Source organism: Heterodontus francisci, chromosome 8, assembly GCF_036365525.1.
Source record: "Heterodontus francisci isolate sHetFra1 chromosome 8, sHetFra1.hap1, whole genome shotgun sequence".
Taxonomy (NCBI): domain Eukaryota; kingdom Metazoa; phylum Chordata; class Chondrichthyes; order Heterodontiformes; family Heterodontidae; genus Heterodontus; species Heterodontus francisci.
The window spans coordinates 62,768,401-62,790,814 of record NC_090378.1 but is presented as its reverse complement, the minus strand read 5'-3'; the positions used below and the strand labels follow the sequence as shown (position 1 = coordinate 62,790,814).

The 22,414-nt window shown below is 41.6% G+C and overlaps 1 protein-coding gene across 1 annotated transcript in view; it reads left to right on the top strand.

Annotated features, from left to right (window-relative positions):
- Positions 1 to 507: 507 nt before the first annotated feature.
- Positions 508 to 22,414, top strand: part of prkaa2 (protein kinase, AMP-activated, alpha 2 catalytic subunit) — a 35,973-nt gene continuing 14,066 nt past the window's right edge. Inside the window, exons 1-5 of the mRNA XM_068037228.1 lie at positions 508 to 595; positions 5,437 to 5,581; positions 9,783 to 9,870; positions 13,144 to 13,368; positions 14,326 to 14,830. Coding sequence (XP_067893329.1) covers positions 536 to 595; positions 5,437 to 5,581; positions 9,783 to 9,870; positions 13,144 to 13,368; positions 14,326 to 14,830 — 1,023 coding nt within the window. The 5' untranslated portion in view covers positions 508 to 535. The remainder of the gene's footprint in view (positions 596 to 5,436; positions 5,582 to 9,782; positions 9,871 to 13,143; positions 13,369 to 14,325; positions 14,831 to 22,414) is intronic.

Here is a 22,414-nt window from a genome sequence, read left to right as displayed (position 1 = left end):
TATGCTTCATACAAACTTCCTCCCACCTTACTTCATCTCACCCTATCAACATATCTTTCTATTTCTTTCTCCCTCAGTACTATTCTAGCTCCTCTTTAAATGCATCTATGTTAAAAGCTTCAACTACTTGATGTGGTAGCAAGTATACATTCACTTTTCTTTGAAAAGTTACTATTTAATCTGCTTCCACTATTCTTTCGGACAGTGCGTTCCAGATCATAACATCTCGCTGCTTAAGCAAAAATTCTCCTCATTTTCCCCTCTGGTTCTTTTTCCCCTCTGGTTCTTTTTCCAATGATCTTAAAACTGTTGCCCTGGTTACAGGCCCACCTGCTACTGGAAACAGTTTCTCCTTATTTACTCTATCAAAATCCCTAATAATGTAGCTTTTTAAATTTCCCTTAACCTTCTCTGCTCTAAAGAGAATAATCCCAGTTTCTGTAATCTGTTCACTGTGTTGCACTTTACTAGTGCCATAATTACTATGTTATACTTTACCAGGTACCAGGTGATCAGCACTCCAACTGACTTCTTCATGGTGATGGAATATGTGCCAGGTGGTGAGCTTTTTGACTACATCTGTAAACATGGAAGGGTAAGAGCTGTACAGTATTTGAACAATTGATCTTCAAGTGACTAAGGGAAAAATTTGAATTTTTCTTGCTTTTTGTATTATTATTTTGAATGCTTTTAAGAAACTAATATATTTTACTTTAGCTTTGCATTAATTGTTTTCTTATTTATATAAACCTTCTGTGCCGTAAATGACTCTCTGACTGTCATGCAAGTCCCCACCTGCCAAGAATGAGGCACATCAATTTTGTCATGAACATTGATTTTTAACTGTTGTTGGAGTGAGGAAATGACTTGTTAAACAGATCAGCTGTGGCTGGAAAAGACATTTGCAGATTAACAGATGGTGATTGGAAGGACAAAGGACCATTCTCTGACACATTCAACCCACAATGGACCTCGATCACCAGGTATTGTGTGTAAGAGAAGCATTCCAGAGACTGCTAAGGTGATACAATCCAAGACGTGGTCAGAGCAGTGAGTCACATGAATAACCTGCTTGGTAACCTGGGGTTTTTTGAATTCTACCAACAATTTGAACTGAGAGTGTCTGTTTGCTCCTGGACTGAGAAGATCTCTGCTATTTGCTCCCGTCTCTTTCTCACAAGCCTCTGAATCCGCTGAAGAGACATGAACCCCAAGACAGAAAAGTCTCCTACAACAAACAAGGTTTAAGAAGAATACTGGGCCCCAATGAAAAGCAAGATCTACATACAGTCAAGGACTCTACAGTGAGCTCCAAGAACCGTAACAAAAACTCTTCAGATATTGCTTCAAACTTTTCCACTTTATTTTTCTTCTGTTTTCTGTCTCTATTTGCATATGTGTATCGTGTATGCATGCTAGCGTGGGTGCATCGGGTATTCGTAGGCATTAACCGAATTAGAGTTTACGTTTAATAAATTTCAACTTTTCTTCTTTAAACCTAAGAAAGCCTGTTTGTGCTGGTTTCTTTGCCTTATAATTTGAAAGCGGTGAACAAGGATTCACCAAGGGGGAGCAAAAAACAGTGTGTTTAAAATTAAACCTGTTACGGGAAGACCAGGTGAAGGCTGAGAGGGACCCCTAGACACCTTTCTCACCTGGTTATAACAGAAATTTGGGTGTTAGCGTCCAGAATTTTACCCAAAGTCAAACGTGAGAAATTGGAAGTGGGAAGCCAAATTGTTCCCAATCAAAAAAGAACAAGATTTCAATACAGGTTTTCTTGTGATTGTGTGAGCTTGAATACTAACATGTCTCCTAAGGCTAGTGGCCATCCATTTTTCCCTTGAATCTGAAGAAGCAAAAACAGGGTTAGAAGCAGACTCCGACAGGGTATTGTTAGCAAAGATACAGTTGGAACAGAGGAAACTTGAATCTGAGGAAAGAGCGAGGGAGAAAGAAAGAGAGAGCCTTCCAGAAGGAACGTGAAGAAAATGAAAGGCAGGAGAGAGAGAGAGAGAGAGAGAGAAAGAATATTCCGGAAGGAGTGTGAAGAAGGAGAGCTGAGGCAGCTTGAGTTATCTAGGGGATGACAGAGTAACCCCAGTGAAAGCATGGCCAATATGGAGGAGCATAATTCAGAGCTGGGTGCAGAATTGTTAAAACTAGCTCAACTAATTCTAAAATTCAATGAGGAGGATGTAGAAGAATTTTTTGTGTCCTTTGAGAAACTGGCAAGGCAGCTAAAATGGCTAGTTGAGACCTGGCCTCTTATTCCAAAGCAAGCTAACTGCAAAAGCCCATGAGGTTTATTCCCTGTTGCCGGATGAGAGTTCATCAAATTATGAACTGACCAAAAATGCTATCCTCGGGGCATATGAATTAGTACCCGAAGCCTTTCGCCAGAAGTTTAGAACCCTCAAGAACAAGCTAATCGAACTTATCTGAAGTTTGAAAGAAGTAAGCGGCTGGCTTTTGACCAGTTGCTGAGGGCTGTTAAAGTACAGCTCAGCTATGAGAATCTCAGGGAAGTAATTCTGTTAGAGGAATTTAAAATCTCTCTCCCACTGTCCATTAAAACACATGTAGAGGAGCAGCAGCTTCAGAGAGCCCGGCAAGTGGCCGTTCTAGCAGATGAGTTTGCTTTAATTTATAAGTCGGTTTCCCAGGGGAGAACCTTCCTAATCACCCCCACAAATCCAAAATGGACAAAGGGTGGGAAGGTTTTAGTCAAGCAGTCCTGGGAGAGAAAGGAAAGCAGGAGACACAGGGGGTCCTCCTCTAGCCACAGGGGGCCCTCCTCTAGCCAAAATGGAAGGTGCTGTAAACAAGAGTGAGACCCGGAGATCTGCATGCTTCCATTGTAATACAGCAGGGCATGTAGAAGCTGACTGCTGGAAACTAAAGGGAAAGCCGGTAGGCTTAATCAGGGCACACCTGCTCAGTGAAGAAGCTAACCTGATGGAAAGCAATGCAGAACAGGCTGTGGCTTCAACTGCAGTAAGACTGAGACCCAGGAAGATTACTACTGCAAGTGCAGGAAAAGTTAAGAGGATTCCTGAAGGCTATCAGGGTTTTGTGTTTGAAGGGAAAGTAACCCCATACCCCTAGAGTGGGGCAAGCAAGCCCATACTAATTATCAGGGACACAGGGGCCACCAGATCCCTTTTACTGGGAAAAGGCCTGACCTTTCCCCCAGAGAGGGCAGTAATGGTGATGAATGGTATTGGAGGGCAGTGTACGCCTGTACCTGTACACTGGGTGCACCTGGAGTGCAACCTAGTTTCAGGACCAGTGATCGTTGGGATTGTTCCCAGTTTGCCTGTGGACGGGGTTGACCTGCTGCTAGGTAATGATCTGGCAGGGGTGAAGGTGGTAGCTCCCCCAGTAGTGAAAGAAAGACTGCAGGAGGTCAGAGAGCCTGAGCAGTGACAAGGTGACGGACCCCTGCAGTTTCCCTGAATGTGTACTGGGCAAACAGAAGAGAAACTTCCCCAAAATAGAACATGTTTGCTGGGATGCCAAAAAAGTGGGGGGCGGGTGGCAGTTTTAATAAGTTTTAGGATTTGTTAATGAATGAGAGAAATGCAATTTTTTTCTGCATCTTATATTTTCTCTCAACGCTTCTAATGAAATGTGCTTTTCTCAAATCGCATTTCATTCTGCTGGGTGTGGAAGTGTCACGCAGGCCTCCACCTGCCAAGAATGAGGCACATCAATTTTGTCATGAACATTGATTTTTAACTGTTGTTGGAGCGAGGAAATGACTTGTTCAACAGATTAGCCATGACTGGAAAATACATTTGCATATTAACAGACGATGATTGGAAGGACAAAGCAGCCATTCCCTGATGCATTCAATTCACAATGGACCTCGATCACCAGGTATTGTGTGTAAGAGAAGCATTCCAGAGACTGCTAAGGTGATACAATCAAACTTGTCGTCAGACCAGTTAGTTACATGACTAACCTTGGCAACCTGGGGTTTTTTGAATTGTACAGTTTGAACGCAGAGTGTCTGTTTGCTCCTGGACTGAGACGATCTCTCCTGTCTGCTCCCTTCTCTTTCTCACAAGCCTCTGACTCCACTGAAGACACATGAGCCCCAAGAGAGAAAAGTCTCCTACAGTGAAGGTTTAAGAAGACTACTAGGTCCCAATGAAAAGCAAGACCATCTATAATCAAGGACTCTACAGTGAGCTCGAAGAGCTGTAACTCTTCAGATATTGCCTCAAACTTTTCCACTTTATTTTTCTTCTCTTTTCTGACTCTATTTGCATGTGTGTATCGCGTATGCATGCCAGCGTGGGCGTGTCGTGTTTCATAGGTGTTAACTGAATTAGAGTTTAAGTTGAATAAATTCCAACTTCTTTAAACCTAAGAAAGCCTGTTTGTGCTGGTTTCTTTGCCTTATAATTGGATAGCGGTGAACAAGGATTTATCAAGGGGGAGCTAAAAAGACAGTGTGTTTAAAACTAAACCCTGCTACGGTAAGACCAGGTGAAGGTTGTGAGGGACCCCTAGACACCTTTCTCACCTGGTCGTAACACTGACTCTAATTGCTGAATATACATGTACATTTCCACATGTTGTATTTAATTTCCGTGGTGTGTTTTAACTACTGCAGTCTATGTCTCAATTGGCTACAAACTTGTCTGCAACTGCTGCAATTGATGCTCAGTTCTGTGAATATGTAGCAAGAGGTACAGTTCTATAAGGGGAGGCTAGTTCTACTAGCTTTTCTGCCCTTCCCTACCCTTTCTCATTGAGAGAGGGAATGCTTTGATTCATCAGCTGACCTGGCCAAGAACCTATAAGTGACAGTAGGCAGGTTGGTATGTTTGTCAAGGCTGGTGCTTCTGAAGGGGTGTTCACAGCGACTTTTTAAATTTATTTACAAGAAGTGAGCATCACTGGCAAGGCCTGCATTTATTGCCCATCCCTTATTGCTGTCGAAGGTGGTGGTGAGCCACCTTTTTGAATCGTTGAAATCAGTGTGGTGTTTATTATACTTGGTTGTAGCAGTTTGGTACAATTGAGTGGCTTGCTAGTCCACTTCAGATCGCAGTTAGAGTCAACCATGTTGCTGTGGGTTGGGTGTCTCATAAGCTACACTGGGTAAGGACAGCAGATTTACTTCTCCAAAGCACATTAGTGAATGACAATCCAGTAGTTTCATGGTTACCATTACTGATACTAGATTTTTGTTCCAGGTTTATTTAAGTTACTGAATTTAAACTCTCCAGCTGCCATGGTGGGATTTAAACTCATGTCTCTGGATTATTACTCGAGCCACCTGTGTTACCAGTCCAGTAACATAACCATCATGCTATCATACCCAATTGGGATATTCCTGCATTGTTGTGATTATTACTGCAACAGATTTATGGCCTTCCAAAGTAACAATGTGAAATGCCCTTTGTTCTGCTGTTACCTTAGGTGGAGGAAGGAGAAGCTTGCCGTCTCTTTCAGCAGATTATTTCAGCTGTTGATTATTGTCACAGACACATGGTGGTTCATCGTGATTTGAAGCCAGAGAATGTTCTCCTGGATGCACAAATGAATGCCAAGATAGCTGACTTTGGTACGTGACTCTTAGTGTATGTGAGGAATGTGTCAGGCTGCAGCTAAGTATTCGAGTTGGGAAATTACTACAAAAGGTTGCAGCATGGTTTGTCAGAAATGCAATGCAGAACACAATTTGTTTCACATAAGAGCTGAAATCATGGTCGAGTAATAATTTCAGTTTTTATAGAATAATAGAGCTCAATCAATTGCTGATGTGTAAAATGTTTTCCAAAGCTAATGCTCTATAGGATGAAGTGCAGAGGACATAAACTATTGATAGATAAGGTGAAATACTGTTGCTGTTTTACTCTTCATATTCTTCAGGAGAAAATATATGTGACGATCTATATTGTGGTAACCACAACTGAGTCCTGTCCAGTGATCCATGAAGCCCTTTCGTTTTGCAACTGGGGATTGTGATTGGAGGGTCATACAATTGGGAGATTTGAAACCGTTGTGTAATGGCAAGAGGTTTTGTCCCTAAAGAAAATATGTGAAAATCTGTGCCAGTGCCACTTTTGAATCAGCTATTAAGAGTAACAGCTTGGCTTTCCTTTGTTTGGTTTTCCTTATTGTTGCCTCTCAATTCAGTGGAGTTGAGTTTGGGATTATGTAATTGTAATTTGTGGATTAGAATACAGTAGGGTGGTATACATTGGGCAAATGAGTTGAAAACCTTTTCTGACAAATTTTATTTGCTTAACGATGCACTATGCTCAGTATAGAGGCCTGCTACCCGACGGAACCCGACAACATGTGTCGGGTTCGGGTCAGGTCGGGCTCATCTTCAGGCACCGGCTTTCGGGCTCAGGTCGGTTCGGGCCGAGTCCAAGTCGAGTCGTGTTGGTTCGGGCCGGACACACAGGGTCAGTGCTGTGACGGTAAGTATTAAAAATAAAAAACTTACCTGAGCTGGGAGTACGGGACGAAACTGAGTATGCACAGTGAGCGAGTGTTGTCACTATGACGTCATCACACATGCGCGGCAGCTTCGTGGAGGTTCCGAGTTGGGAGGTAAGTAAACGGTTGGCCGGGTCGGGTCGAGTCAGGGCAGGCTCGGGTTGGGTTGGGCTTGGGGCAAAAGTGGAGGGACTCGGGCCGAGTTTGGTTCGGGTCCGCGGTGGTTTGGTCGGGTTCGTTTTCCCGACCTAAAGTAGGCCTCTAGCTCAGCATAGATAAATCCAGTTTAAGTAGATGGATAGAAGTTGATTTTGTAGAAGAATGATTTTACAGCTGGGGATAATCCATGATGAGAGGAAACCTAGAGGGTGTGGGAGGAAATTAAAAAGGATGATGGCAGCATTTTAAGTATGGAGAGGGAGAAAGTAAAATAATCACTACATAAGAGAGCCTTTTTCCTTGGATGGTGATGGCAAACACGAGGGGACATAGCTTTAAGTTGAGGGGTGATAGATATAGGACAGATGTCAGAGGTAGTTTCTTTACACAGAGAGTAGTAGGGGCGTGGAACGCCCTGCCTGCAACAGTAGTGGACTCGCCAACTTTAACGGCATTTAAGTGGACATTGGATAGACATATGGATGAAAATGGAATAGTGTAGGTCAGATGGTTTCACAGGTCGGCGCAACATCGAGGGCTGAAGGGCCTGTACTGCGCTGTAATGTTCTATGTTCTATAAGAAAATGTTTTCTGAAATTGAGTTTAGGCATCCATGAATGGAGAAAATGTTACTGTTTTGAGTGTAAATAATTGTATTAGTTGTTGAGAAAGTGCAACTAAAGGATAAAGGAAAAAATTTTCAGGCATATTAACTATCTTTTTCAGTTAAAGTGAATTTTGCTGAAAATAGAGACATGTTGTCGAAGTTTTTCGTCTTGCACTCAACAGGACAATCCGCAAGAATACCAATGAAGGGAAAACGACTATATATTGTATGAGAAGAGAGTGCTGATTGGTTGGCAAGTGAACTCTGGTAGAGGCATTGCCATGGAGAATGCACCAGTTTGCGGTGCTGACCGTTAACTGCCATGCTTTGTTTGAAATTTAACCCAGGCAGCTTGAATCTGATTGGTCAAGGCATTGCCCTGAGGAATAAACCAGTGAACGGCTGTCACTTATTTTGTTTAGCTGGAACAGGAGCAGTGTTTGTCCCTGTTCTCTCTGTCTGCAAAGAACAGGGCCCTGTGTGTTAATATATGTAGCTTCCAGTACATCGAAACATAGAAAATAGGAGTAGGCCATTCAGCCCTTCGGGCCTGCTCCGCCATTCAAAAAAGATCATGGCTGATCGTCTAATTCAGTATCCTGTTCCCGCTTTCTCCCCATATCCCTTGATCCCTTTGGCGTTAAGAAATATCTCTGTCTCCTTCTTGAATATATTTAATGACTTGGCCTCCACTGCCTTCTGCGGTAGAGAATTCCACAGGTTCACCTCTCTGAGTGAAGACATTTCTCCTTATCTCAGTTCTAAATGGCATACCCCGTATCCTGAGACTGCAGCCCCTGGTTCTAGACACCCCAGCCATCGGGAACGTCCTCCCAGCATCTAGTACGCGCAAATGCGGCACACTGCGAGCCCTACTGACAATCTTGAATTGGTTGTCAGCATAATGCTTAGCACACTGAGGATTATTTAGCAAATGTTGTCCAATCGCGGAATCACATCTAATGTTGGACACTGTGTTTTGAGTTTTGCAAGCATGGGCTGGTTGGGTAAGGCCTGTAAATTGCCCATTGCGAACAGCGGAAGGGGCATGTTGTTTGATGCGATCCGCCAGTCTTTGGGATGTATGGTCTATATAACCTAGCATCACACTGGCATTGAAATTCACATATCACATTACTCGTTTGTGTGGTAGGCAGCGTGTGTTTTTGGCTCGATAGCAGCATTCTGTTAGTGGCGAACACCACACTGTTGCTACTGCATAGTAGCAGCATGAAACAACTAGCTTCATCTGTTGCTCAAATTTTTGGGATACGTTGCCCTTCAAGGGTAATTTGAAGTAGACTGGGCATTTTTCAAGGCCGGAAATGAGGGCCTTAGGCCCATTCATACTTTTGCGTGATATACAGCGAGAAATGATCTGATCAGGGTAGCCATTATCACGCAGGATGTCTTTGATTCACTGTATTTCAGCATCAAGCTTGCATGGTGAGCAAATGGCTCGGGCCCCATTTACGAGGTTGCCGATATGGCCAATCTTACAGTGCGTGGAACTGTAAGAATCCCAACATGTATGTTGAGCAGTGAAGGTAGGTTTGCGGTAGACCGTGTAGAGAACCCGTTATCAGATTTCCGTCAAGGAAAGGGAGCTCATTTGACTGCTCCATTTCAAAGGTGAATTTGAGCGCAGGATGGAGCCCATTAAGACGTGTAAGGAAATTATTGCATGCAGCTGCAGATTCAGATATACAAGACATCCTGTGTACTCAACCAGCCCGTGCTTGCAAAACTCAAAACACCGTGTCCAACATTAGATCTGATTCCATGATTGGCCAACATTTGCTAAATAATCCTCAGTGTGCTAAGAATTACACTGACAACCAATTTAAGATTGTCAGTAGGACTCGCAGTGTGGTGTATTTACGTGTACTGGAAGTTACATATATTAATATACAGGGCCCTGTTCTTTGCAGACAGAAAGAACATGTACAAACATTGTGCCTGTTCCAGCTAAACAAAATAAGTGACAACCATTCGCTGGTTCATTCCTCAGGGAAATGCCTTGACCAATCAGAATCAAGCTGCCTGGGTTAAATTTCAAACAAAGCATGGCAGTTAACTGTCTGTCACTGTAAACTGGTGCATTCTCCATGGCAATGCCTCTACCAATCAGAGTTCACTTGCCAACCAACCTGCACTCTCTTCTCATGCAGTATAAAGTCATGGTTTTCCCTTCATTGGTATTCTTGCAGATTATTCTGATGAGTGCAAGACGAAAAGCTTCGACAACATGTCTCCATTTCCAGCAATACTCCAGTTCTGTACTGCCAAACGACTAAAGTGAATTTACTGGCAGATTTTATATTTAAGATGTTACTTGTGTTGAAAATAGAAAAAAGAAAAAAAAACAGAAGTGGTAAATTGTAGGGGTGAACTTATGGTGAAAAGCACTATTTGCATTTTCAGTTGCTGTTGCCTTTTCAAACAATACAGTATGAAGAATTTATGGTACCCACACAATTGTGAAGGCATATGAGTTGATAAAGGTAAACTTAAATGATCTAACTGCTAATGTAACCTCTTTTCATTGTAGGGCTGTCCAACATGATGGCTGATGGGGAGTTTTTACGCACTAGCTGTGGCTCACCAAATTATGCTGCTCCAGAGGTCATATCAGGCAGGTGAGATCTATCTTGTCCATATTCCTGTGTTCGATCTAAGCATTTCCTTCAGCTTCAGTGGCCATTGAGATTTGTTTGATTTTTCTGTACACAAACAATTCCCATTGGTGTTGTTATTGCTTTCCAGTATATTTTTACCTCTGCAGTATAAATGTTACTTGCCTAAAGATTATTTTCCCGCATAACCGTTTTAACACTGTTTTATGTCCTGGTCCATTCTTGAAACATTCTGGGTGAAAATATTTTTTTAGGATGGAGAAAATGCTACAGAATTCATTCTACATCTTGGGTCTGTATATTCCTAGATTAGGTGTGGCATAGCTGAATGCAGAGCAAACCTCTGCCAGCTCTGGCCCAAGATCCCTCAATCTCAGAACAACATTATAACATTTCCATTGTCTACATTAATTATTCTAATTGCCTGGTTTAGTGAGATTGCTCACTTCAGTTTATGCAGTGCTTTAGGATTGAGTTCTCCCGACTCAATTCATATAACATTTTCAAAGCCAGTACTCTTTATTCTATTATTAGGGGGATGTTTTATTATCATCATTTGCATGAAAATTCCCTTTCTGGCAATTTTCAGGCCTTCTGTTATTTTGGGCTTTAAAAAAAATCCAATAGTTTAGCATTCTGACTAGCAGTTTTTACATCACTTAAAATTATTACCTTCTGCTACATCTAACTACATAGAAATTATCTGACATGATCCAGAAATTTTAGTAGCTTTTTGATTGGCTCAATTTAATAGTCTTTTGATTGAGCTGCATTCAGAATTTCTTTCCTGATTGGGTAACACACTTTATACAGGGCAAGAGGAGTGAAAGGTAAAAATGCAATGTTGAGAGAGGTGGAACAGAAAAAAAGAGGATCACTGCTTTGTTGGATATGCGTCTTAATCAGCAAATCAGGGACACTAATGGTGACAATCCTGATAATCTGAATTTTGGATCCGATTTTCACTTTGTTTTGTATGCATCCTTTTCTGTGAGCCTGAGTTAGAGTGTCTTTTGTTGTGATGCACTCAGCTGACAATCTTTATTGCTTTACCTAGCTTTGGATAAGTTGAGATGTTGTTTGTTTTGAGGGAATTGACAGTATTAAAGGTTTTAAAAATGCATCATTGATATGTGTACAGTTTGTTTTATTTATTTGAAATTGCTGATTCTGTGGCAATTAATAAACAGGAAAAAATACAGGCACAAAATCTCCAGGAAAGAAACAGGGAAATTGTTAACCGAATAAAATGAGGACCTTTTTAAGCAATATGTGTGTGCTTACCCATCACCAGTTCCTCAAAATTGGCTTTTTATTTACTATCATTTGGACCTCCAATTGAAAAAATCAAATGAAGTAACATTAAATATATGTTTTACAAGAGAGACATATAGATTATATTCTGAAGATTATATGAATATAATCTATATGTCTCTATTGTCACTCCATATTGTAAAATTTATAGATTATGGAATAATGTCATTTCAATATTTATCTTTTATTTGTGGTGAATAGCATCTTGTTTCAAAATACAACTACTATCAAATATGAAGTACTGCAAATGCAAAATGGATTGAGAAAGAAAATTTCCAGAAACCTTTCAGACACTAACATTACTATAGATCTCCAGTGTATTTTATAGAAAAATAAAATTGAAACCAAAATCATGGTATTCTTGGGTTAAATTGCCAGGTTTGGCAACTTGTGGGGAGGAACTGGCACACAGAAACTTGTATTGCATTACAACCGCTAAAGCATTAATGTCCTAAGAATGAATTACTGCCACTATATCACCTGTGGTTTATGTTTGGTTGCTTCCTGATACAGGAAGCTAATCCCTGTGCACTTAAAAGTTGGCTGGTACTAAGCTTAATAATATTGCAGTATCAAGATGGTTTCCAGTACTGAATACCCTGCTTATTCATGGGCCACCACATATGATAGTGGAGCAGCTCTTTTATGGCATGGTAGGTCTCCAGCATCCTGCCCATGTCTTAATATTTTGAATTTTATATCGCACAAACGAGGAACTAAAAGTCAACTTTTATATCTTTATTGGGGGGTGGAGGGGGGTGGGGGGGGTGGCGGTGTTGGTACTTTGAATTGAAAGGATTTCATGCTTTCCTTCTTTCGTCTCCCCTCAATCTGACTCCTCATGAATGCCAGAACTTCAGTGCCGTGCATATGCATGTCCAGACTGAGTAAGAACGACAGGTTTCCTTGCTTAAAAGGGTGTTAGTGATGTTGGGTTTTTTCCGACATCTTCAAAATTCCCAAACTACCATGGTGGGATATGAATTCGCATTCTCTAGATTAGTAGTCCAGGGCTCCATAGCCCCTACATTACCAAACCCCTGTTTTACTTTGATTAGAATTGTTTAAAAGTTGTGAGTAGACCCGAGCAGATATCAGGATGTACAGCTATAATTTGCCCCACTTGTATGCATCTTACTTAAAAATCCTACGTGATGAATTTTGTTGAGGAAGTATACAAAGAAATCGATTTCCGCAGCAAGGCTTAAAAAGACAAAGCAAAGCTGGAATATCATTGTTGTGTAATTGCCAAATCAGATTCCAAGTGACTTCTGCCTGGAAACTTTGTGCTAATTACAGTAGACTTTATATATTTGAAGTTGGGACTTCCCAGTGTGCGCTCAAATGTAGAAATGTGATTGACACACTGAGCATTACAGTTAACCAGCCTTTGTCTTGATTATTAGAGCTCAGGATTATAATCTAGCAGAGCATCTGTAACTGAAGCAAAACAGACTATTTTTACTAAAATAGCTATTAACACCTCACAACACAGTTTGTTCGATAATAGTTTTTTTTGACAGCCAACATTTTCTCCCATTCATTTCTAGGGAATCTTCTTGTGTTACGTATAAAAATAAAGGTAATCTTCATTAATTTATATAGTTGTGCAGTTCATGCCTCCCATTTTCACTTTTGGTAAATGCTAATCTGTTAATTGCTTGACATCTCATTTTCAGCATCTTCCAGAGTCTCGCTAATGCAATGCAATACTGTAAGCACTTCAACTGGAGCAAACTGGTTATTGTACTCTCTATTCTTTTGTTCTTTTTACCATTCTTTTGTTCTCTAAGCAGTCCTAAACTGATCTAATTTTGTGAAAAACATAAAACTGCATCTTTGCAAATAAAGTAGTTTTTGTACTGCTGCCTATTTAATATATACCTTCAGCGTATGGGCTTGGTAGTTGTACACAAAATATTATAGAATTATACCATATTTAAATACTTTCTTGTTTATCAGGTTGTACGCAGGCCCAGAGGTAGATTTCTGGAGTTGTGGTGTGATTCTTTATGCCTTGCTGTGTGGAACGCTGCCTTTTGATGATGAGCATGTTCCAACACTGTTCAAAAAGATCCGTGGTGGTGTATTTTATATTCCTGAGTATCTGAACCGCTCAGTAGCTAATCTTCTCATGCATATGCTGCAGGTTGACCCGCTGAAAAGGGCAACCATTAAAGACATCAGGTATGATCTGTAACGTGAATTTGTTTATACTTTTTCTTCTCAATCTTTCATTCCTTTTTTGAGAGTATGAATCTCTGTTTTTGCCAGCTATCACACCACCTGCAGCAGTAAAGGCAAAATGGCTAGATAAATAATCTGTTTCAATATCTCCACCTAAGTTTCTCTTGACCCAAACAATAATGGGTACCCAATGATAGTTCTACCTGTAATGAGATTACTGGGAGACTATTCTAACATTTAAAAAATTGACCCCTTTCCCCAATGTGGACACATCATTGAGGGCTCAATTATGTTTTTTAAAAATCCACCCAAGGCCAATCTGACATTATCTTCCAGTTTGAAAGGAGATGAAGTGCAGTGCACACATTTGGGATGAATAAATAAATGAATGGCACTTTTTAGCATAAACCTTTCATTGGGATTGATAATGGAAAAATATTTACCCAGGTTTTGAGAGGGGAGTGAGGGAGAAGATTGCCATTTGTAGGCAACCGTGTGCATTACTGCAGCCCACTGAAGAGGAGAGGGTGGGAGGGTGGTGGTGGTGGGCGTGGTTGAACGAGGAGCAGTGGAGAGCCAGATAGGGAGACTGGGGCTGGGGTAAGAGAATAGCAGGGTAGGGGGAAGGGATGGTGGTGGGATCTCAAGGGAGAGATGGAGATGAAGGAGGAGAGGAAAGGCAGAAGTGGAAGAGTGAGAAGAGAAAGAAGAGGAAGGGATCCTGGATACAGCCAACACAGCAATTTAAATATGCATTGCAATCCAAGATGTCTCATCTTTAGACTAAAGTACACCAACCTAATCTACAATCGCTCATTAGAACGTTGTTGGTTACAGAAGAAACTACTCTAAGTTAGAATCAATTTGAAAGGATTAGTATTGTTTTGGGCTGGAATTTTGATCCTATTTGAATTTAGCACAGTGATCACTAAAATTGCTTTATCATTTCATCAACAGGGAACACGAGTGGTTTAAACAGGATTTGCCAACTTATCTGTTCCCAGAGGACCCTGCATATGACTCCAATGTCATAGATGAAGATGCAGTGAAGGAAGTATGTGAAAAGTTTGAATCTACTGAGTCCGAAGTTATGAACAGTCTATACAGTGGTGATCCACAGGACCAGCTTGCTGTAGCATACCACCTCATTATTGACAATTGGAGGATTATGAATCAAGCCAGTGAGTTTTACCTGGCATCCAGCCCCCCCACGGGTTCGTTTATGGATGATAATGGGTTACATATCCCATCCGGTGTCAAAGCGCATCCTGAGCGCATGTCCCCTCTGATGGCAGACAGCCCAAAAGCACGTTGTCCACTTGATGCACTCAACACCACTAAACCCAAACCAATGGCATTGAAAAAAGCAAAATGGCACCTGGGAATTCGCAGTCAAAGTAAACCATATGATATTATGGCAGAAGTCTACAGAGCCATGCGACAGCTGGATTATGAGTGGAAGGTGAGAAATGACAAAGGATTTTAATTGCAAAGGTCATAATTTTTAAGGTATTTTTGTCATGTCCCTTGATCTCCATGTGCCATTTTCCTTTTGTCTGTTTCTAAGCCTCAACTTCAGTATATTAGCAACTCCTCAGATACTGAAGCAGTTTGTGTCCATATGCAGCAAGACTTGGACAACATTCAGGCTTAAGATGATAGTTGGCAAGTAATATTTGTGTCACACAAATGCCAGGCAATGATGATCTCCAATAAAAGAGAATCTAACCATCTCCCCATGATATTCAATGGTATTACCATCGCTGAATCCCCCACTATTTACATCCTGGGGATTACTATTGACCAGAAATTGAACTGAAGCAGCCACATAAATACTGTGGCTGCAAGAACAGGCCACCATCTACAAGGCACAAGTTAGGAGTGTGATGAAATACTTTCCATTTGGCTAGATGAGTGCGGTTCCAACAACACACGGGAAGCTCGCCATCATCCAGGACAAAGCAATCCATCTGATTGGCACCCCATCCACCACCTAAAACATTCACTCTCTCCGCCACCGATGCACAGTGGCAGCAGTGTGTACCATCTACAAGGTGCACTGCAGCAACTCACCACGCCTCCTTCGACAGCACCTTCAAAACCTGTGACCTCTTCCACCTAGAAGGACAAAGACAGCAGACGCATGGGAACATCACCAACCCTCAAAGTCACACATCATTCTGACTTGGAAATATATCGCCGTTCCTTCACTGCCACTGGATCAAAATCCTGGAACTCCCTCCCTAACAGGACGGTGGATGAACTGCAGCAGTTCAAGAAGGCAGCTCATCACCACCTTCTCAAGGGCAATTGGGGATGGGCAACAAATGCTGGCCTAGCCAGCGATGCCCACATCCCATGAGTGAATAAAAAAAAAATACTCCGAAGCCAGCTTCTGGAGATGTGCGACTGGCATGGATGACTCATCTATCTAATATCTTTCTAATTGTATGTTGTTGGCGTAGTTTGAGTGTTGTTTAAAGATGTCTCGGAGTCTTCGTATGGCTAAGTAGTAACTCGTTTATTTTATATACATAAGTATTTACACTCTCATTAAGCATGTTTAGGTAGCAGTTCTCATGATGCTTTCAGCTCCTTCCATGCCTAATACGCATGTGACTATTACATCATCACTACTACAGCAGAGGAGGGGTTACTCCCACTATCTCAAACATTAACCCTTTCAGAGCCTTATACTACATCTCCCCCCCCAAAGTCTTTGTCCATATATATTTTTGATATACACACACATATACACATTCGTTCACTTTGATTTTACATACTTCCCTATCTCTTCCCAAGTCTCTGACATCACAGATTCAGTCTGTCAGGAACGTGCTTTCGTCAGACTTGGATGATCTGTAGTCTTTTTTGAAAGGCTTGTTCGACAACTTGGATGGCCTTGACCAATGTTTGTAGTATCCTGGCGTCTCTGGGTTTCTTAATCATCATCTGGTTCCTTCAGATATATGATTGGTTGTTGTGTTTGAGGAATAAGAATAAGGTTTCTCCTATTTCGGCGTATAGTACCCTCATAAGATGAACTTCATCTCTGTGGATGACTCTACCTTCACATCCTAGATCTCGTATCCATACCTTCTCTCCATCCTTTAACATTGGTGGGTTTCTGGTACAAAGTCTCTTATTGTAATTGCGAGCTTGTTGATTCCTGTAAGACTTCTCTCTTTCTTGAACTTTTTTGTAGTCTTGTACATTGAGCCCCCAGAAGTAGTTTTCCAGGTTAAATAGGAAGTTGAGTTTTTATCTTCCTCCCCATCAACAGCTCTGAAGGAGAAAGTCCACATAACAATGGAGTGGATTGATAATTCAATAGTGCAGTTGGAAGGTCTTCGTTTTTCTGTAATGATTATTTAATCGTTCGTACTCTCTTGCTTCACTATTCGATTGAGGGTAACAAGGGGAACTTGAGATTTTCGAATCCCCACTTCCTCGCAAATTGTGTGAAGTATTTATTCGTAAATGTTATAGAACTTCCAAGCCTGATTGTGAAGAAGACACTGAGACCAGGAAGCTTAGATTGAGACTGTTTGTTTATTGCTTGCCACATAACTTATTTTTCCGCTCCTAACAACCCATAGCCAATGCTGGCTGGCTCTTTATATATACACATTTGAATACAATTAACTAATTAACACTAATACCTGTTCACCCTGTTATCTTGAACTACCAGGTATTTGTCATCCATTAACAGAACTTCAGACCCTAACACAAACTGTAGTCCGTTGTCTGACACAACCTCGTCAGGAATACAATGCGTTGCAAAGCTCTAGTAACAGCTTCTGTTGTTGAGTACAATCTTTTCACTACAATCATCTTGAGAAATAAACAGTCACTATGATGTAAGATTTTCCATTGTACGTACATAATTCCATACCTAGACATTCCCATGGTCTGGTTGGAAATTGTGTAGTTATCAGTGTTTCCCTCTGGTCTGGTCTGTGTACTGTGCATACCTGGCAATTCAAGATCATGTTTTTTATGTCTTTGGAAATTTCTGGCCACCAAACAGATGATTGAGCTCATGCTCTGCATTTTGTGATTCCCATGTGGCCTTGAAGGATATCAGATTGAAGAGAAATTGGAATGACCAGTCTGTCATTATACACCAGCAGATTATCTACGATTGTCAAGTATCTCTTGAATTTGAAGACATTTTTCATTGCTTTCCCGCTAGGACATTCCTATGGCCAACCTTGTGTACAATACTGGGGTATCCAGATATACATTCCTCATCCTGCTTTTGAGCATGTCTAATTTCTTGAAGTTTCTGTGTTCTTTCCGGCCATTGCAAAGCTGTGTACTGTGAATATGATTCTATCTCTTCAACAAAGTTAAATTCTATTGTATAGGATGGTCCACAGTTGCTCCTGACAATGCATCAGCGGAACTTTGCATCTTTTCTTGAACATATACCGTCCCTTGGGTATGTCTCATCAACCTCAGTCGGAATCATTGAATTCTTGGAGGCATCTTTGCAATTTCCTTCTCATCCAGTAGGAAACCAAAAGTTTGTGGTCTGCCTCAATAACCACTTTCAGGCCAATAATGTAATCAGAAAGCTTCTTGCAAGCCCACATGACTGCAAGTGCTACTTTTTCAATGACAGTATACCTTGTCTCTGTCTCGGACAATGTTCTAGATGCCTAATAGATCGGTCTTCAATATCTATTTGGCTGTTCTTCGAAGAGGACTGCCCCCAACCCTGTAGATGTGGCGCCTGCTGCAATTATAGTTGGTAATGAACAGTTGTAATGCACTAATATCTCTGGCGAGACTAGCATCTCCTTAATTCTTCGAAATGCCTGCTCGTGATGTGTCTTCCAACACCACGCTTGATCTTTTTTAATGAGTTGTCTTAATGGTCGTAGAGTTATACAGCACAGAAACAGGCCCTTCGGCCCATCGTGCCTAAGCTGGCCATCAAGCACCTAACTATTCTAATCCCATTTTCCAGCACTTGGCCCATAGCCTTGGATGCTATGGCGTTTCAAGTGCTCATCTAAATACTTCTTAAATGTTGTGAGGGTTCCTGCCTCTACCACCTCTTCAAGCAGTGCATTCCAGATTCCAACCACCCTCTGGGTGAAAATAATTTTCCTCAAATCCCCTCTAAACCACCTGCCCTTTACCTTAAATCTATGCCCCCTGGTTATTGACCCCTCCACTATGGAAAATGTTTCTTCCTATCTAACCTATTAATGCCCCTCATAATTTTGTATATCTCAATCATGTCCCCCCTCAGCCTTCTCTGCTCTAAGGAAAACAACCCTAGCCTTTTCAGTCTCTCTTCATAGCTGAAATGGTCCAGCCCAGGCAACATCCTAGGGAATCTCCTCTGCACCGTCTCCAGTGCAATCAAATCTTATTATAGTATGGTGCCCAGAACTGTACACAATACTCCAGCTGTGGCGTAACTAGCATTTTATGCAGCTCCATCATAACCTCCCTGCTCTTATATTCTATGCCTCAGCTAATAAAGGCAAGTATCCCAATGCCTTCCTAACCACCTTATCTACCTGTGCTGCTGCCTTCAGTGATCGATGGACTAGTACACCAAGATCCCTCTGACCCTCTGTACTTCCTAGGGTCTTACCGTCCATTGTATATTCCCTTGCCTTGTTAGTCCTCCCAAAATGCATCACCTCACACTTCTCAGGATTAAATAACATTTGCCACTGCTCCGCCCATCTTACCAGCCCATCTGTTCTGTTACTTGTTGCCAATTGATTCAGCATTCCAAGGAATCTTTGGAGCTGTTGGACTGAAGTTGGATTGGGAATTCATGAACGGCTCTCGTCTTTTGCGGGTTTGTCATTCTGCCCTTGTTACTTACAATATGTCCCAAGAAATGAATTGACGTTTGAGAATTCACACCTATCATTAAGTGTCAGCCACTTAAAACCATTTTTACTCTCTGGTCATGCTCTTTGATGGATGTCCCATAAACCAGGATTCGTTTATGTGACATATTACCCCTTTGAAGCCTTGCAGAATGTTGGACATGAGTCTTTGGAAGATTTCAGGTGCAGATGTAATATCGAATGGTAGACGATTGAATCAAAATCTTCCGAATGGTGTGATAAATGTGAGTAACCTTGACTTCTTGTCCAATGGAACCTGCCAAAAACTACTATTTGCCTCGAGTTTAGTGAACATTATGCTTTTAGATAGCTTTGCCAGGCTTTCATCCACCAAAGACATAGGATGGATTTCCCTCGTTAAGTTCACACAGATACGAAGAGTACCATTTGGTTTTGGAACTGGAACCATAAGTGAACTCTGTTGGTTTCGTGACTGGAGAAATGACTCCCATTCTGGTCATGTCTTCCAGCTGATGTTGCACTTGGTTCACCAATGGATGTGGTATCTTTCTTGGTGTAAAGATACATGCCGGTCTGGCATCTTCCAGTAACATTATGCTATACTTGGTCTTCAGTCTTCCTAGACTCGAAAATAGATCAAAGCATGCTTTTCTGCTTACCAGAGAAAACTGGTGTTTTAGAATGTATGGGGTTTCCATTATCCGTCTTCCCGTATATTGAAGTGTAGCTTGGAGCTTTTCCTTGACCTTCAGTGCATTCCCTCCTGGACCATGTAACTGAGTGTCAGTGGGTTGTAAGCAATGTGTTGACAACCATGGCTCTTAGTCTGACAGAACTGTGACACTTGCATCTGTGTCCAATTTGAAATTAGCAATATGTCCATTGACATAAATGTCTGCTGTCCAGAATGCCTGATTGGGATCATTAATATCCCCTAGGAAGCTCCTGGTTTGTCTTCCAATGGAAGTTGTTCCACTTCATTCACAACTCTATGCGTGAAGGGTTTTTGCTTGGCATTTTTGTGAGACGAGGTCTTGCTCGGGCACATCTTTCCGAAATGGCCTATCTTATTGCAATTAAAACATGCAGCTTTATTAACAAGACACTGTTCCCGTCTGTGGGTCTTTCTGGCTCCGCAGTGCTGGCAGGGTTTCACGGCATCTTGTGCATCCAGCATCAGGATCCTTTTATTAAACTTTGCTCTTTCCACGATTGTATTGGTTCTTACATTTAAAATATTTATCGAAGGCTTGTAACACATCATCAAACTTGTCTGAAGCTTTGTTGATGCCTTGTCTTACGATCACATCATCACAATTACATCCATGGAGTATAGTAGAGTATTTAAGTGCTGCGCTTCAGATTTGGTGTGTAGCTGAGAAGCTATTCTAAATCTTGGAATCTTTTTCTCCACGTCGACCAATTCTGTATCTGATTGGGTCCTTCCGAATTTTGGAAACTTTCAGGCATTGTGTTCTTCGAATCCATTTTTTCCTAACTGTTTAGGAATTTTCTTTTTAAGAATGTGCTCTTTGCTTTATTGGAGAGGTTTTCTGCTCTTTATGGAGGTTTCCTGCTCTTTTCTGGAGTTCCTGCGCTTTTCTGAGGTTTCCCACTATTTTCATGTGTTCCCGCACTTTTCCTCCGCGGTCTGCTTGAGTAATGGCCACCGACTCCAGACTCGCCCTCGCAAGGGATTGACTTTATTTCCCCCCATCTCACCTGTCCAGTGCTCTGTTAACAATAAATGCACCCTTTCCAAAAAGTTTCTCACCCAATTCCCGACTGTTGCTCGGTACTGTGACTTGCAGCCCGATCACTGGACCTGGTTTCTACTCTCAGAGCAACACGCTTCTGTGGAGCAGCCTGAATGCCTGCACAGCTGACTGACTGACTGTCCGTGTCTTCTTTTGGCTGTGGAGCAGCTGTGGAAGTCTTCGCAGTCTGCCTTCGAGATCTGCCGTCTTCTTGGCGCGACTGTATGAGGTGAGATCTATCAATAATTTTTGGGTGGTTTCACCATTGCCATCATGTTGTATATTGTTGTTAGCATAGTTCGAGCATTGCTTAAAGATGTCTCGGATTCTTTGTATGGCTGAATAGAAACCCGTTTATTTTGCATCTCATTAAGCATGTCCAGCTAGCACTTCTCATGATGCATCTAGCGCCTTCCAAGCCTAATACCCAGGTGACTATTACATCATTACAGTGGGAGGGGTTACTCTCACTGTCTCAAACATTAAGCCTTTCAGACCCTTATACTACACCACCCCAGCTGCTTGCTGTAGAGGAAGGCCTGATCGGTGCTGCACTTTTAATAGTGGAATGACTGGAATTGTGAGCTCGTGCTATTGGGGCTTATGGCACATAAGCTGGCACTTCACCCTTACAGTGATTTGGGGTTGCATGTGATATGCCAGCTCATCTCATCTTCACCTACGTTTACTTAATAAAATATTGCACATTGTCTCGTTAGAACATCTTCCAAAAGAATGAAACGGTACTTTGTTCCAGTTACTATCTTACTTTCTATTATGGATATAATGTTTCTAAGATGAAGGACATGGTCAACTCGCAAGACATCAATTATGTTAGAAAACAGCGACAAATACAATGTCGAAACATGGCACTTGAATTTTTGTGCCTTTTCTAATCTCATTTTTAGTGCGCTGAAAGATATGAGAAATAGTGTTGTAAAAACAAAGTGAATACCCAGCAGGTCAGGCAGCATTTGTGGAGAGAGAAGCAGAGTAAACATTTCAGGTCTGTGACCTTTCATCAGAACGTTGCTGGGATGTGCTTGCAGACGCTCCTGCTCTGCCACTAACTTCATGGAAGTGCAGTGGAAGCCCTATTTATAGATGGAGTTTACACTGCACTTCTGACAAAGTTATTGCACTTTTATGGGTATGGCCCAATGTTTCAAAACTTCTCAGTGTGTATACGTTTGCTTTGAGATCTTGCAAGCATTTAGTATTGTAACTTCTTAAAAGTTCGTCCTTGGGATGAGGGCATTACAGGCATTATGGGCAAGACTGGCAATTAATGCCAATCCTTAGTTGCCCTGAGAAGGTGTTGGTGGGCCTTTTTCTTTAGCAGTAGAAACAACAGTGGCTGCATAGGACACTTTAGAGGGCATTTAAGAGTTAACCATATTGTTTTGGGTCTGGAATCTCCGAGGCTAGACTCGGTAAGGAACGCCA